Raw genomic sequence first — 13,820 nt, 5'->3', positions numbered from 1 at the left:
AGCAACAAGAGGTCACTTACGAACATCCTCATACTGTTCCTGTAGCTCATTCAAAATAAATATAATATCCCCAATATCCACCATGTGGTTACCTGTAATAGAATAAGTTCAAATACTGTATTTACTTTTGAACATAGATATATCTGCCATCCTATTCTAACATGAAAACAACACAGAATGTGTGGCAAGTAGGAACAAAGAGCCAACTATTATAAGTTCTGAATAGAATCTGAAATCATGAATTGATAACTCAGTACACACTAAAACATAAGAGTAAGGCCATGGTCTTTTCTCCTTAATAAAAGAGTTTTTCATCAAAAGAAATAGTCATATTTTAAGCTCTCATGCTAATCAGGATATTTTCTCATTTTACATGTTTTTTAGAGTTTATTACAGGTATTTACTTACTCTTTTGACTTCATTTCTAGATTGTGAACTCCTCAAGAACAGAGGATGTGTTTTTCATTTGTTTCCCCAATGCCTCGCAAAGCACCTACTTCTTATCACTAAAAATTATTTTTGACTGAACAAAATATACAGAAGGCAATAAAAAACAATGCAATTCAACATAGTGAATAGCAGACAATGATTTACTTTGTACCTTCTCCATGTCCAGCACTCTCATAACTTCCCACTATTCCTGCCCCTGCCCGTCAAAGACCATTTTTCTTCTTGGATGATGCATGAATGAGGATGTGTTCAGATGCAGTGACCTTGAATAATGTCATTTCAATTGTGCACAGACATAGAAAACGCTTTGCTCAATAATTCTTGCCTCCAAATATTTGATTTTGTTTGCCATCCAAGATGAAAAAGACTGAAAATTTACTTATCTATCTATAATAGTGATGTTTTTTTCTTCAGTCTATTCATAAAAAATCAACTGTTCAATAATATGCATAAGTGAAAACTCTGAGAGGAAGAAGCAAATTTTTATTGTTTTCCACAGACAGGAAGATAAGTTTATTTTACTGTCCAATTATTTCATTTAAAAAGTTTAATGTTTGATAAAATAAACTTTTGGTATCATAGAAACCTTTCAACATCTACAATGACATATTATTACTATGCACAACTTCAAAAACAAATGCCTCCAGCTCCAAGTAAAGTGATGTTGAACATCCTGACTATAGTTCAGCTGTAGGAAATTTCTTGGATTGCCAATGGTTTCCTTGCCTTGGAAAAAAATACACAATTGAAAAATATAAATAAGACCTTCAATGAGTTGAGAATTATAAAAATGCTATCTGAAGTTCAGTCATCTAGATCTTAGGAAGTTTGCAGTAGCTGTAAGAGTTCAACAAGCAAAATAAAACCCTGTGGATATTTAAACTTCAGTCATCCAGGAGGTCCTATAGGTTCACAGTTGGTCTATCAAAAATAAAAGCTATTCCTATTGTGGTAGAACTTGGTATCAGGTTCATATACCATTTTTCACCAGCTCATGAACTCCATTCTCATCGATGATTAAAGATGCATGGAATTCTACATCTGTACATAACTTTCTATTCCTTCCTCAGCATTAGAGATAAGAGGAGAGATTTCACACTGGATTGGTACATCATTGGCATCCTTTAAGTGGGAAATTGCTGGAAGATGAGAGCCATTTTCATCTATAAAGTGACCCCTGCATTGAGAACCCAGCAATAATGAAAGTGTGCCTTGCGGTAGTAAAATTGTCTTTCCCATTCTGACTGTCAGCATTCTTTAGTGTGGAAAAGTCATCTTCCCATAATATTTCATAAACCACAAACTTCTTTGCAAACTAGAAGATGTCAAAGACTAATTTTTCCATACTGATTCCACTGGGTTTATCTGGCTTAATTAAGTGCTGTTGGGTATCCACATAAGGAATCTTCTTTTGAGCCACATGGTGCTGCAACTGAGGTTCATAAACATTGACAACATCCTCAGAAATGGTACGGTGAATAAATGGTTGGCAATATTCTCCACATTGAACGGCAATCATCCATTTGAGCTTCGTTTTTGAGCTGTTGCCAGGGAAACATCACTATATTCTACCACCTGGTAAACTCCATCCACTCGGCAAACCACTCCAACTGGTTCTGCAGGGTTTGTTTTCTCTACCACCTTTGCTCCACAGTCTGCTCCTTTCTGAATGCAAAATCCAATGAACCGTGGGCCTGCCACTTTTACTAATATGTTGTCAACACAATAGACATGAATGCTCCAAATGCCTCTTTGCACCATATCCTCCACAATATGCCAGGCTGCAAGAGCCCAATAAAGACCACCATTCTCATGTGGAGCAATAGAAACTTTGTTCTTCTCTTCCAAAATAATTTGCCCATCAAAACTCATGGCAGGGAGCATTCCTTGCTGAAAAAAAGATTATATTTTCTTTTCTTTTTAAACCAAAGTACTTGTGCTTGGTGAAGAACTCCTTGTAGATTCCGCTGTTCTGCCACTGATCATTATATGGAATAATGCATTTGTTGCCATAATATTTTTCAGCTAACTATTGTAGCTTCAGGATATGCTCTGCTTGAATCTGAAAAAGTGTCTTATGGGATGGCAAACCAGCATCATACATCCCCTTTGGATATGCAATGAGTCTAGTCCCTTGTCCACCAACTAGAAAAACTGTTACTTTGTTCTGAGAAATCTGGAAAAGTTCTTTGCTTTCCCAGGCCTGGAGCTGATCTAGCTTCCCTGTAGCACTGCCCAGTACCTCTCGAGGGACAAGTTCCATTCACGCATCCACCTTTTCTTGATGAGAGGACTGGTTAAATCCTTCAATGGCCTTTTAGAAGAAGAAGTTCAGTTCCTCAAAGTTGAAGGCCTAGAGCTCTGCATAAAGTTCTACCTGTTGGGCTTCTTCAAGCTCACTCCAGACACGTAGTGGGTGTTCTTGCTCAGCTTTGGACAACCTGAGTTTGAGGTCATTAGTGTTCATAATGCTCTGATAGCCAAGCTTTGTGAAAATAGGGATGCAATGCATGTACCTACAAAGCTTCCTCAGTGCGACCACAGCTCCACCCGGCTCCTTCTGCGCTGGCGTCCTGTGTCCCCTCTGAATATATACCCTCATCCTGGGCCATGGCAGCTGGGTGGGGCAGGCCGGGACCAGGGCCGAGGGGAGTGGCCCAGCCACCCTGCCCCTCTTGCCGCGACGAGAAGCAAATATTTAAATCAAAGAATAGTATCATTTTGGTGTTGGGTCCACCTGATTCACTCTGATTCTCTGAAAATTGGTAAACTATGTATTTCAGGTGCAGGCCTTTAAATCACTGCAAAGCAAGTACTATGTGTTTGAACCAATCAAAGAAATGCTAGACAAAATTGGTGCTAAATTGCCTTCTGATTAGAGATTGCTTCCTACATTCTGGTTTCTTATTTCCTTGGTATTTATCCTCATCCTAGTTTTGATTATAGTTCTAACACTTCCCATAACCTCCCCCAGTAACTGGCACTTATGGTAGATTGTTTGCATGTCCCATGTTCTTAGATCATAGCTTAAGTCCTAAGACAACTCAAAGCTTCTTCAACCCACAAGCTCTTGAATCTGATCATTAAAAAGTATTCTGTTAGACCATACATGTATTAATCCAGTGGAAAAGGCCATCTTGCTTTTACCTGCTCTTCATTTAGAAAACTCCTTTCTCTGAACAGAGGTCCAGCCTCAACTAATAAGAGTGTGGTAGTCAACCATGTTCACAGATTCATTAGCTCTTGCTCAAATTTATTCCTTGCATCTATGCAATAATAAACACCTATCATGAAACTCCCAAACAAATATTACCTACTTAAATAGTCCCTAGTGGCCGAAGACACATTCCAGAATCTGAAATGACGATCTTGGTCCCTATCTGACTTAGCAAAACCTTAAAGAATGATTCCTGGTTGAAACTAAGGCAATCAATACGTCATAGGTATCATTTATTTCCTAAGGGAAGCTCAAAACAGCCTCCTACTCTAAGGTATATAATTCTGGAAGAAATTCATCCTGGAAAACACAACTACCTACTGTGAGAGGAAAAAAAAATGATCCTAATTATTAAGGTCATATATGCAAGGCAACATTACTCTGAAGGTACTAAGTGACCATTAACACTACATTTCTGTAATCTTCAGGTAGCTCCACAATATCAAAAGCCTCCTCTAGTAAAAACTGCACTAGTCACAACTTTCCAACCAGTTCAATTTTTCAGATCTCTAACCTCCATGAGAGGAAAAAAAAACTGCTATACCAATACACTATTTCAGAAACCAAAATACCTGACCCTCTAAGAACTGCCATCAGCTGATTTTCCATATGGCACTTCTTGCCATATCTAAATAAAGCAAATCCTCCTTGGACTTTCCTGAAAATTTCAGAGGCATAATTCCTTCTCCCTCATTGTGAACACCTATAAAGATGAACATATTATCTACCTATCATCTTCAACAATATACCAAATACAAAAATAAGATGCTAGAACAGTACCTGCAGTGCTGTCTTCTTTTAGCAGGATAACTGTGTTATATTATTTCTTACTGCAAAATTCTGCTACAGAAAAATTAATATCTCCTACCTGGGTAACCCAAAATTGTTGGCATCCTGGGGTTAACTTTTCCTTTAACATTAAAATAGCTCAGACCCCAGAGCATACACTAACATAAATCAATACCTTGACCAAAATTTGAGGATTCCTGAGTCATTTGTACTCTTTTTGTTTATTTTAGGTTTGTTTCTCTATTCCCATGGACTCTTGATCTCACTCACATTATTGCCTTCTACAGGTGCAATCCTCTTTCTGCCCCAAGAAGATCCAACATAGAACCCATAGGTCTTTATCCTTGAAATCTCCCCACCAACAATATTAATACAAGTTTATTGTATATAACCAACTTTTACTGGTAATTTGCAATTGATGGGAGTAAGGGAGTTCTTTTTTTTTTTTTTTTTTTGAGACGGAGTCTCGCTCTGTCGCCCAGGCTGGAGTGCAGTGGCCGGATCTCAGCTCACTGCAAGCTCCGCCTCCCGGGTTCACGCCATTCTCCTGCCTCAGCCTACCGAGTAGCTGGGACTACAGGCGCCCGCCACCTCGCCCGGCTAGTTTTTTGTATTTTTTAGTGGAGACGGGGTTTCACCATGTTAGCCCATGTTGGGATGGTCTCGATCTCCTGACCTCGTGATCCGCCCGTCTCGGCCTCCCAAAGTGCTGGGATTACAGGCTTGAGCCACCGCGCCCGGCCAGGGAGTTCTTAAGAAGCACAGCAAGCAACTACATACTATAGTCCTAAAGTTCTGTGGTTACTCTACCCTCACTCACTCTTAGGTTCTATCCATCTTCTTCCTCCACTACTGAGCCACCACTATATTTCAAATCAAATTCCTGTTGCTTTCTTATGTGCAGTACTTTACCTTATCTTTTTGCTCAATCTAGATGTTTCCCAGTATGTTTTAACTCTCATAATCTAATAAATCTATTAAGATGATTTTCCTGGTCAAAAGATAAGGACTTTCCTTATGAGGAATTTTGCCTCAAACTGCAGCCAGCTTGTTTATATGATAAAATGAAGAATATTTTGTTATTTCTGATTGGAAGATGTGGCATGAGGAATCAGAATTATCCACTCATTCAACAAATATTTGTTGAGCGGTTAATATGTGCCATAAGCACCATGCTAGGTATTGAAGATACAATATTAAGCTAAAGCAGACATGATATCTGCTCACCTGATGCTCAGTCTTATTTGAAACACCAATGTCAATCCAACAAAAATACAAATTTCAATTGTGAATCGTGCTATGAGAGTGTATAACATGAGAATCTGACCTACTCAGAGAGGTCTGGGAAAACATCCCTGAGGAAAAGACAGTTGAGTTTGGATCTAAAGTATAAGTAGGAATTAACTTACACTTTAAGGGGAGAGAAAGGTTCAAGGAAGAGAAATGAACACATGCAACAGCCATTTGGCAAGAAGGGGCATGGTATGTAGTTGAAACTAAGAAGGCACAGAGAGCAAGGGAGAATATGGTCTCAGATAAAGATGAAGATCTGGGTAAAAGCCAGAACATGCAAGGCCCTGTAAACCACACTAAAAGAGTTATTTATCCCAAGAGGTATTATTAGATTTCATGTGAGGAGAATAACATGATCAGACCTGTATTTGAACGAAGATCATTACGGCTGCACTGTAAAGGAATATAAGAGTGGACAGGGGTATATTTGTTAGGATGAACTGCAATGGTCCTGAGGAAAGGTTATGTGAACTTGGACTAAGATAGGAAGATAAAGAGAAATAAATCAGGCCGGGGGTGGTGGCTCAAGCCTGTAATCCCAGCACTTTGGGAGGTTGAGACGGGCGGATCACAAGGTCAGGAGATCGAGACCATCCTGGCTAACACGGTGAAACCCCGTCTCTACTAAAAAATACAAAAAACTAGCCGGGCGAGGTGGTGGGTGCCTGTAGTCCCAGTTACTCGGGAGGCTGAGGCAGGAGAATGGTGTAAACCCAGGAGGCGGAGCTTGCAGTGAGCTGAGATCCGGCCACTGCACTCCAGCCTGGGCGACAGAGCAAGACTCCGTCTCAAAAAAAAAAAAAAAAAAAAAAAAAAGGAGAAATAGATCACATCTGTAATCCCAGCACTTTGGGAAGCCAAGGCAGGTGGATCACAAGGTCAGGAGATCCAGACCATCCTGGGAACATGGTGAAACCCTGTCTCTACTAAAAATACAAAAATTAGCTGGGCGTGGTAGCACGTGCCTGTAATCCCAGCTACTTGGAGGCTGAGGCAGGAGAACCATTTGAACCAGGGAGTCGGAGGTTGCAGTCAGCCAAGATCACACCACTGCACTACAGTCTGGCAACAGAGAGGAGTAAAAAAAAAAAAAAAGAGAGAGAGAAATGGAAAGACTTAAGAGATATCTATCTTATATACAGAAAAAAGAGGAAAACTTTTTAAAAAGATATATCGAAGACTTTAAATAAGGGAACTATTGCATGAGGAATAGAGAAGTAGAGTTGTCAAGGATGACTCCCAGGTTTCTACCTCACCCTTCTTGTGTCTATTCTAGGTGCCAAGCACTGTGATGTGTATATTTAATTCCTATAACAAGTCTATAAAATTAGTATCATTTGTCCAATATACCTCCCCAAATAAAGCAGGAGACCGAGACCAGAACTCCACAAGCAAAAAGCAAAGTACTGCAGCTGTTTCATATATGATTTCTGTTGTTTCTGGTAGGGCATGCCCTAAAGGCTTAAGATTAGGCTTTAAAATCCCCATTTTACATTTTCATACCCCATCATATCCTTCCACTCATGCCTCACCCCAGAGCCCACCATACCTGACTTCTTAATAGAACTCCATGTGGCTGGATTCTATCTCCAGACCACATATCAGCAACCAAAAGCCCACTACAAAACCACCATTAATAAATGACAAAAACTAGTGGAAGCCCACTCAGAAAGATGTCATGTCTGACTATTTTTCTGCCATATTTACACAAACTGTTCCTTTGGCTTAAGATGTTTTTCTCACTCTTCGCTACCACCTTCAACTACTTAATTCATACTGATCCTTCAAGATTCAGCTCAGACATCAGTTCCTCTGATAATCTTTCCCCAAGGCTTCCAGTATGTATTAGCAGCCTATGTACACTCTATTATAGTATTTGCCATGCATCATTTTAATTTTTGGTTTGCTTAGTTTTTTCCACACTTGAATGTGAGTTCCCTCAAAAAAAAAAAAAAGAAGAAGTGTGTTTTATTCATCTTTGCATCACCTAGCACAGTTCCAGGCATAGTAGATATTAAATGACTATCTGATTCATTAAGTGAATGAATCAGGCTGGGCCCAGTGGCTCATGCCTGTAATTCCAGCTACTCAGCAGGCTGAGGCAGGAGGATCACTTGTGGCCAGAAATTTGAGACCAGCCTAGGAAACATAGCAAGACCTCATCTCTACAAAATAAAAATTAGCCTGGCATGATGGCACACACCTATAGTCCTAGCTATTCAGGAAGATGAGGTGGGAGGATTACTGAGCCTAGGAGGTCAAGATTACAGCAAGCTATGATCACAACATTGCACTACAGCCTGGGCAACAGAGTGAGGCTCTAAAAATAATAAAATAATAAAATGAATCAATCAATTAATCACTAATTATTATAGGACATCCTCTGCTTACAAGTAAACATGTAATACAAAACACCTGCTAAATATTTTCATCATGTTTAAAGCAATCCGCATTGTACAGAGAGTAACTGAAGGGCATAGCAAAATTGTTTAATCAAAGCTACATAATAAAGTTGAGAATTCAAGAAATTTAGGTCTTCTAACTTGTGGAGTCAATGCCCTCGACACTACAAGAAACTACTTCTCCACAAAGACCAGAAATGACTTGGAAAAGAGATATAAGGCTGAATTCTTTTAAAATTCATTTTACTCTTTTACCAAACATACCAAACTATAACAATTTTAGAAACTTCTCACTTAATTTTTCTAGACTATTTCTTACTATAGACACCAGTCAACAGTGTCAATGGCAAAAGGTAAGAATCAAGAGAAAAAAGGAGAAGCAAAGGACAGATCGCAAAATTGATATCCAGAAAAAAAATGTATAAATACATGCACATATATATTTACATATATATTTCAATGCAAATAACTCACTGTCAATATAGGTATGTTTTATCACTTCTTCTAAAATTTCAGGGTTTATAGGGATACCCATGCTATCCAAAACACCAAATATTTCATCAGTTGAAACTCGACCACCTTTTATCCTACAGAAAATCTTCAAGGCATCCCAGAATGCTGCAAAAAACAAATTAGTATACCATGAGAATCAATAGCTTTTCTTGGAAAAGGAGGTGACTTTGTGTCAATAGCCCACTAAGGGAAAATAACCTTATATAAGCACGGGATTTTATAAATATTTATCAACAAGTAAATCACTGTTATAAAATAACTTTATAATAGTGACTAAAACATTGGTCTTTTTTTCTCCATAGGAATTTCATATTCTTATGTTAACAATCCTTAGCATATAAAATGAATTGAAAAGAACCTGGTCAGAAGGAAATATTCAGCGTGACCCTGACTAGCAAACCAAATCTGGGGCTCCCCAAGACATCTACTTCTGAATCTTAGATTCTATAATTTTAGAACAATTTAACTAAAATAAATTAAATACCAAATCACTTTATCGTTTTCTAAAATTTGTAGTCACATCAGAGAGCTCAGTATATTTTTAATTTTAAAAAGAAAATATTCAGATAAATTATAATTTTCCACAAAAAAACTTCCTTAAGAATTAAACAGATTGAAAGCCGTGTTCAACTGCTAAATTTAAATTCTCCCTGACCACTACTAATTAGCCTTGACAAAAAAAAAAAAAACACAATTCCCATGATCAATTTCAGACAGAAAATCACATTATAGTCAGACTAGATTTTCTTGAAATTCATCATATAATAAACTAACGATTACTAAGTTCTTTGATAAGTACAATCAAGGAGAAAAGGCTGGGCATTATTTATTCATTCAATTAGTCTTTTTTTAATTAATTAATTTTTTTAAGACAGGGTATCTCTCTGTAGCCCAGGCTGGAATGCAATCACACAATCTCAGCTTACTGCAACCTCTGCCTCCCCAGCTCAAACGATTCTCCCACCTCAGCCTGTTGAGTAGCTGGGACTACAGACACGTACTACTATACCCCGCTAACTTTTTTGTATTTTTGTAGAGATGGGGTTTTGCCATGTTGCCCAGGCTGGTCTCGAACTCCTGGGCTTAAGCGATCCACCCGCCTTGGCCTCCCAAAGTGTTGGGACTACAGGCATGAGCCACCATGCCTGTCCTCAACTACTCATTATTGATCAAGTTAACAAAAATAGCAAAGGAAGGGACCTCCAGAAACCATCTCCTCCATAAAAGCAATGAGAACTCTGGCAGAAATTATCAGAACCAACTTGTTTCAAAACTCTGAAAATAAGCCAAAGGCTTGCAGTTATCCGAGGAATTTCTTCAAGAAAAATGACTGAGTCTCAACAAGAACAGTGAGCTTTGTGGCATTTTAACTTGCCCTATTCCCGTCTACCCATCTCCAGGTTCCCTGGAGCATTGAAAACCAGTACTCTACAATCATGATGAAAATGTGTGTGTGCACTAATGAGGTGAGAAAGGCCTCTTTAAGCACAACTCAAAACTCAGAAGACATAAAGAAAAAATAATAAATTTTGTGATAAAATGTAACAGTCCCATTCCAAAAAACAAGGACACCATTTCAAAATTAAAAGAGAAACCATAGACTAGAAGAAAACACTTGTAACATACATAACAAAGGATTAATAGCCAGAATATGAAAACTCCTACAAATCAATGAGATGAACAATCTAGTTTTTTAAATGAAAAGTATATGTGAAAAGGCAATTCATAGAAAAAATATATGAATGACCAGTAATTATATTAAAAGATTACTAATTTCATAATTGAGAAATACAATTAAACAAGATAGTTTCTGCAAATCAAGGTGGCAAAATTTCTTTTTCTCTTAAGAAAAAGATACTTGCATTTTTCCCTTTTATTTTTTTCTAGGGGGTCTCTTGATTTCTAACTGTATGCCTGATCTTTTTACTAGTTTCTATGAGACCTAGGTCCTTTGCTTCCACTCTGCCTAGTGATTGATAACTCATTTTGCCTTGACAAAACATAAATTATATGTATGTATGTGCATATAAAAAGAATTCTCGGGTCAGTATTAAATTGTAGCAATCTTAGAGGGGTTAAAGAAGGTCTTTCACATCTTTATACACATATATTGCTTGGATATTTTATTAAAACAATATATTCAAGAATTATGTGTGTTCTTTTAAAAGAAAAAAAAGAAACCTGAGAGTTCTTGATTAGTCTCAGAACACTATGTCCATAAACAGAAAATAAGGTCAAAATAGGAAACCAGGACTTGAAAAATCAAGGAATATAGGGAAGTAAATAAGCTATTTTAAGTTGTAATTCAAAAAGTGGTCCCTACGCGCTGCTCTGTCTGTCCGAGCAGAAGTTGCAAATTAGTCCTGCCTCCTATCCACCATTTTTCCCTATTGTCTGGATCTCAACTTACATTTTTTTCTGACTATAGATTTATATGTGTGTTTGGACTCCTAAGTACTGACCACAGATACATACCTATAATTTATGTTTTGTAGCAGGGCACGGTGGCTCATGCCTGTAATCCCAGCACTTTGGGAGGCTGAGATGAGGCAGTGGATCACCTGAGGTTAGGAGTTCAAGATCAGCCTGGCCAACATGGTGAAATCCCACTTCTATGAAAAATATAAAAATTAGCCAGGCGTGGTGGTTTGCGCTTGTATCCCAGCTACTCGGGAGGCTGAGGCAGGAGAATTGCTTGAACCAGGTAGGCAGAGGTTGCAGTGAGCGAGATCGCGCCACTGCACTCCAGCCTGGGCAACAAGAGTGATATTACATCCAAAAAAATAATAGTAATTTATGCTTTGTCAAGGCAAAATGAATTATCAAAAGGTCAAAATAGGAAACCAGGACTTGAAAAATCAAGAAACATAGGAAAGTAAATAAGCTATTCTAAGTTGTGATTCAAAAAGTGGTAAGTAGACACTCACATCGTGAACTTTTGTGCCAAGAACTACTGCAGGAACATACCAGGAAAGCCAAGAGAATCCACAGACCCCTTGAAAGAGGTGGATGCCCTTGCAGGCTCTGTGGGACAGCCAAGTAATTGTGAGTCTGCTTGCTTTCTCAGTGGGGAGGCTTGTAGCCTGGGGCAGGTTCTCATCCCTGCTCACTGCCTGCCTGGAAATAAACTGTGCTATAGGTGAAGCACAGTGGGAGTGACACCAGTCTTTCAGACTGTGGGCTGCGTGGAAGCTGAGTGAGGCCTATCACTGCTGGTTTTCCCCCACTTCCCTGGTGACCTGTCAGGCAGCAGAGGCAGCCATAATCCTCCCAGGAACATAACTCCATTGGCCTGGGAACCACACCCTCACCCCGACAGCAGCTGCAGCAAGGCCCACTCAAAGAGAGTTTGAGCTCAGACATGCCTAACCTGCCCCACCTGATGGTCTTTCTCTACCAATCCTGGTAGCAGAAAACAAAGAATATATCTCTTGAGAGCTCTATGGCCCTGCCCACCACCTGACCCTAGGGCAAGCTTGTAATCTCCCTATACTACTACAGCTGATGTGCTCTTGAAAGTGCCACCTCCTGGCTGGAGGCCAACCAGCACAAAACCAGCACACTAAACAAAAATACAACCAAGGACCCTAACAGAGTCCACTTCATTCCCCTGCTTCCTCCATTGGTGCAGGTGCTGGTATTCACAGCTGAGAGACCTGAAGATGGAACACATCACAGGACTCTTTGCAGACACTCTCCAATACCAGTCTGGAGTCTGGTAGCTCCACTGGGTGGCTAGATCCAAAAGAGAAATAACAATCACTGCAGTTTGGCTCTCAGGAAGTCCCTTGTTCAGGAAGCCCTATGTCTCAGGAAGCCCCTAGGGGAAGGGGAAGAGCACCAAATCAAGGGAGCACTCTGAGGGACAAAAGAATCTGAATAGCAGCCCTTGAGTCCCAGAGCTTCCCTCTGACATAGTCTACCCAAATGAGAAGGAACCAGAAAAACAATTCTGGTAATATGACAAAATAACGTTCTTTTACATCTCCAGAAGATCACACTCCAAAGTTTAGCAGCAATGGATACAAATCAAGATGAAATCTCTAAATTGCCAGAAAAATAATTCAGAAGGTCAATTATTAGGCTAATCAGGAGGCACCAGAGAAAGGTGAAGTCTAACTTAAAGAAATAAAAAAAAAAAAGATACTGGATATGTATGGGAAAATCTCCAGTGAAATAATATAAATAAAAAACAATCATAACTTCTGGAAATGAAGGACACATTTAGAGAAATGCAAAATGAGCTGAAAAGTCTCAGTAATAGAATCAAATAAGTAAAAGAAAAAACTTCAGAGCATGAAGGCAAGGTTTTCTAATTAACCCAATACAACAAAAACAAAGAATAAAGAATTTTTTAAAATGAACAGGCCGGGTGTGGTGGCTCAGTCCTGTAATCCCAGCACTTTGGGAGGCTGAGGCAGGTGGATCATGAGGTCAAGAGATCAAGGCCATCCTGGCCAACCTGGTGAAACCCCATCTCTACTAAAAATACAAAAATTAGCTGGGTTTGGTGGCATGCACCTGTAGTCCCAGCTACTCGGGAGGCTGAGGTAGGAGAATCATTTGAACCTAGGAGGCAGAGGTTGCAGTAAGCTAAGATCGCATCACTGCACTCCAGCCTGGCAACAGAGCAAGATTCTGTCTCAAAAAAAAAAAAAAAAAAAAAAAAAAAGAACAAAGCCTCCAGGAAGTTTGGGATTACTTTAAATTACCAAGTCTAAGGATAATTGGTGTTTCCAACTATGCAGCCATAAAAAAGGATGAGTTAATGTAGGGACATGGATGAAGCTGGAAACCATCATTTTCAGCAAACTAACGCAAGGACAAAAAACCAAACACTGCATGTTCTCACTCATAGGTGGGAATTGAACAATAAGAACACTTGGACACAGGAAGGGGAACATCACACACTGGGGCCTGTCATGGGGTGGGGTGAGGGGGGAGGGATAGCATTAGGAGATATACCTAATGTAAATGATGAGTTAATGGGTGCAGCACACCAACATGGCATATGTATACATATGTAACAAACCTGCACATTGTACACGTGTACCCTAGAACTTAAAAGTATAATTTAAAAAAAGAATACTTGGTGTTTCCAAAGCAGAAGAGAAATCTAAATGTTTGTTGAAACATATTTGAGGGAATAATCAAGA

General features: G+C 39.2%; 1 protein-coding gene and 1 pseudogene across 11 annotated transcripts in view; both read right to left on the bottom strand.

Moving 5' to 3' along the window:
* LOC103878903 (EF-hand calcium-binding domain-containing protein 3) overlaps positions 1–13,820 on the bottom strand; it is a 514,301-nt gene that overhangs the window by 470,305 nt on the left and 30,176 nt on the right. For all 11 annotated transcript variants that reach the window (XR_004179475.1, XM_031657656.1, XM_031657654.1 and 8 more), the window contains 2 exons: positions 8,626–8,769; positions 21–92 (listed from right to left, as the gene is read on the bottom strand). Coding sequence is in view for 10 of the 11 variants with exons in the window: in XM_031657656.1 (XP_031513516.1) it covers positions 21–92; positions 8,626–8,769 (216 nt within the window). In the remaining variant the exon portion in view is untranslated. The remainder of the gene's footprint in view (positions 1–20; positions 93–8,625; positions 8,770–13,820) is intronic.
* On the bottom strand, positions 255–4,904 carry LOC101013185 (annotated as a pseudogene).

Source organism: Papio anubis, chromosome 17, assembly GCF_008728515.1.
Source record: "Papio anubis isolate 15944 chromosome 17, Panubis1.0, whole genome shotgun sequence".
Taxonomy (NCBI): domain Eukaryota; kingdom Metazoa; phylum Chordata; class Mammalia; order Primates; family Cercopithecidae; genus Papio; species Papio anubis.
This window is presented reverse-complemented; position numbering and strand designations above follow the sequence as displayed.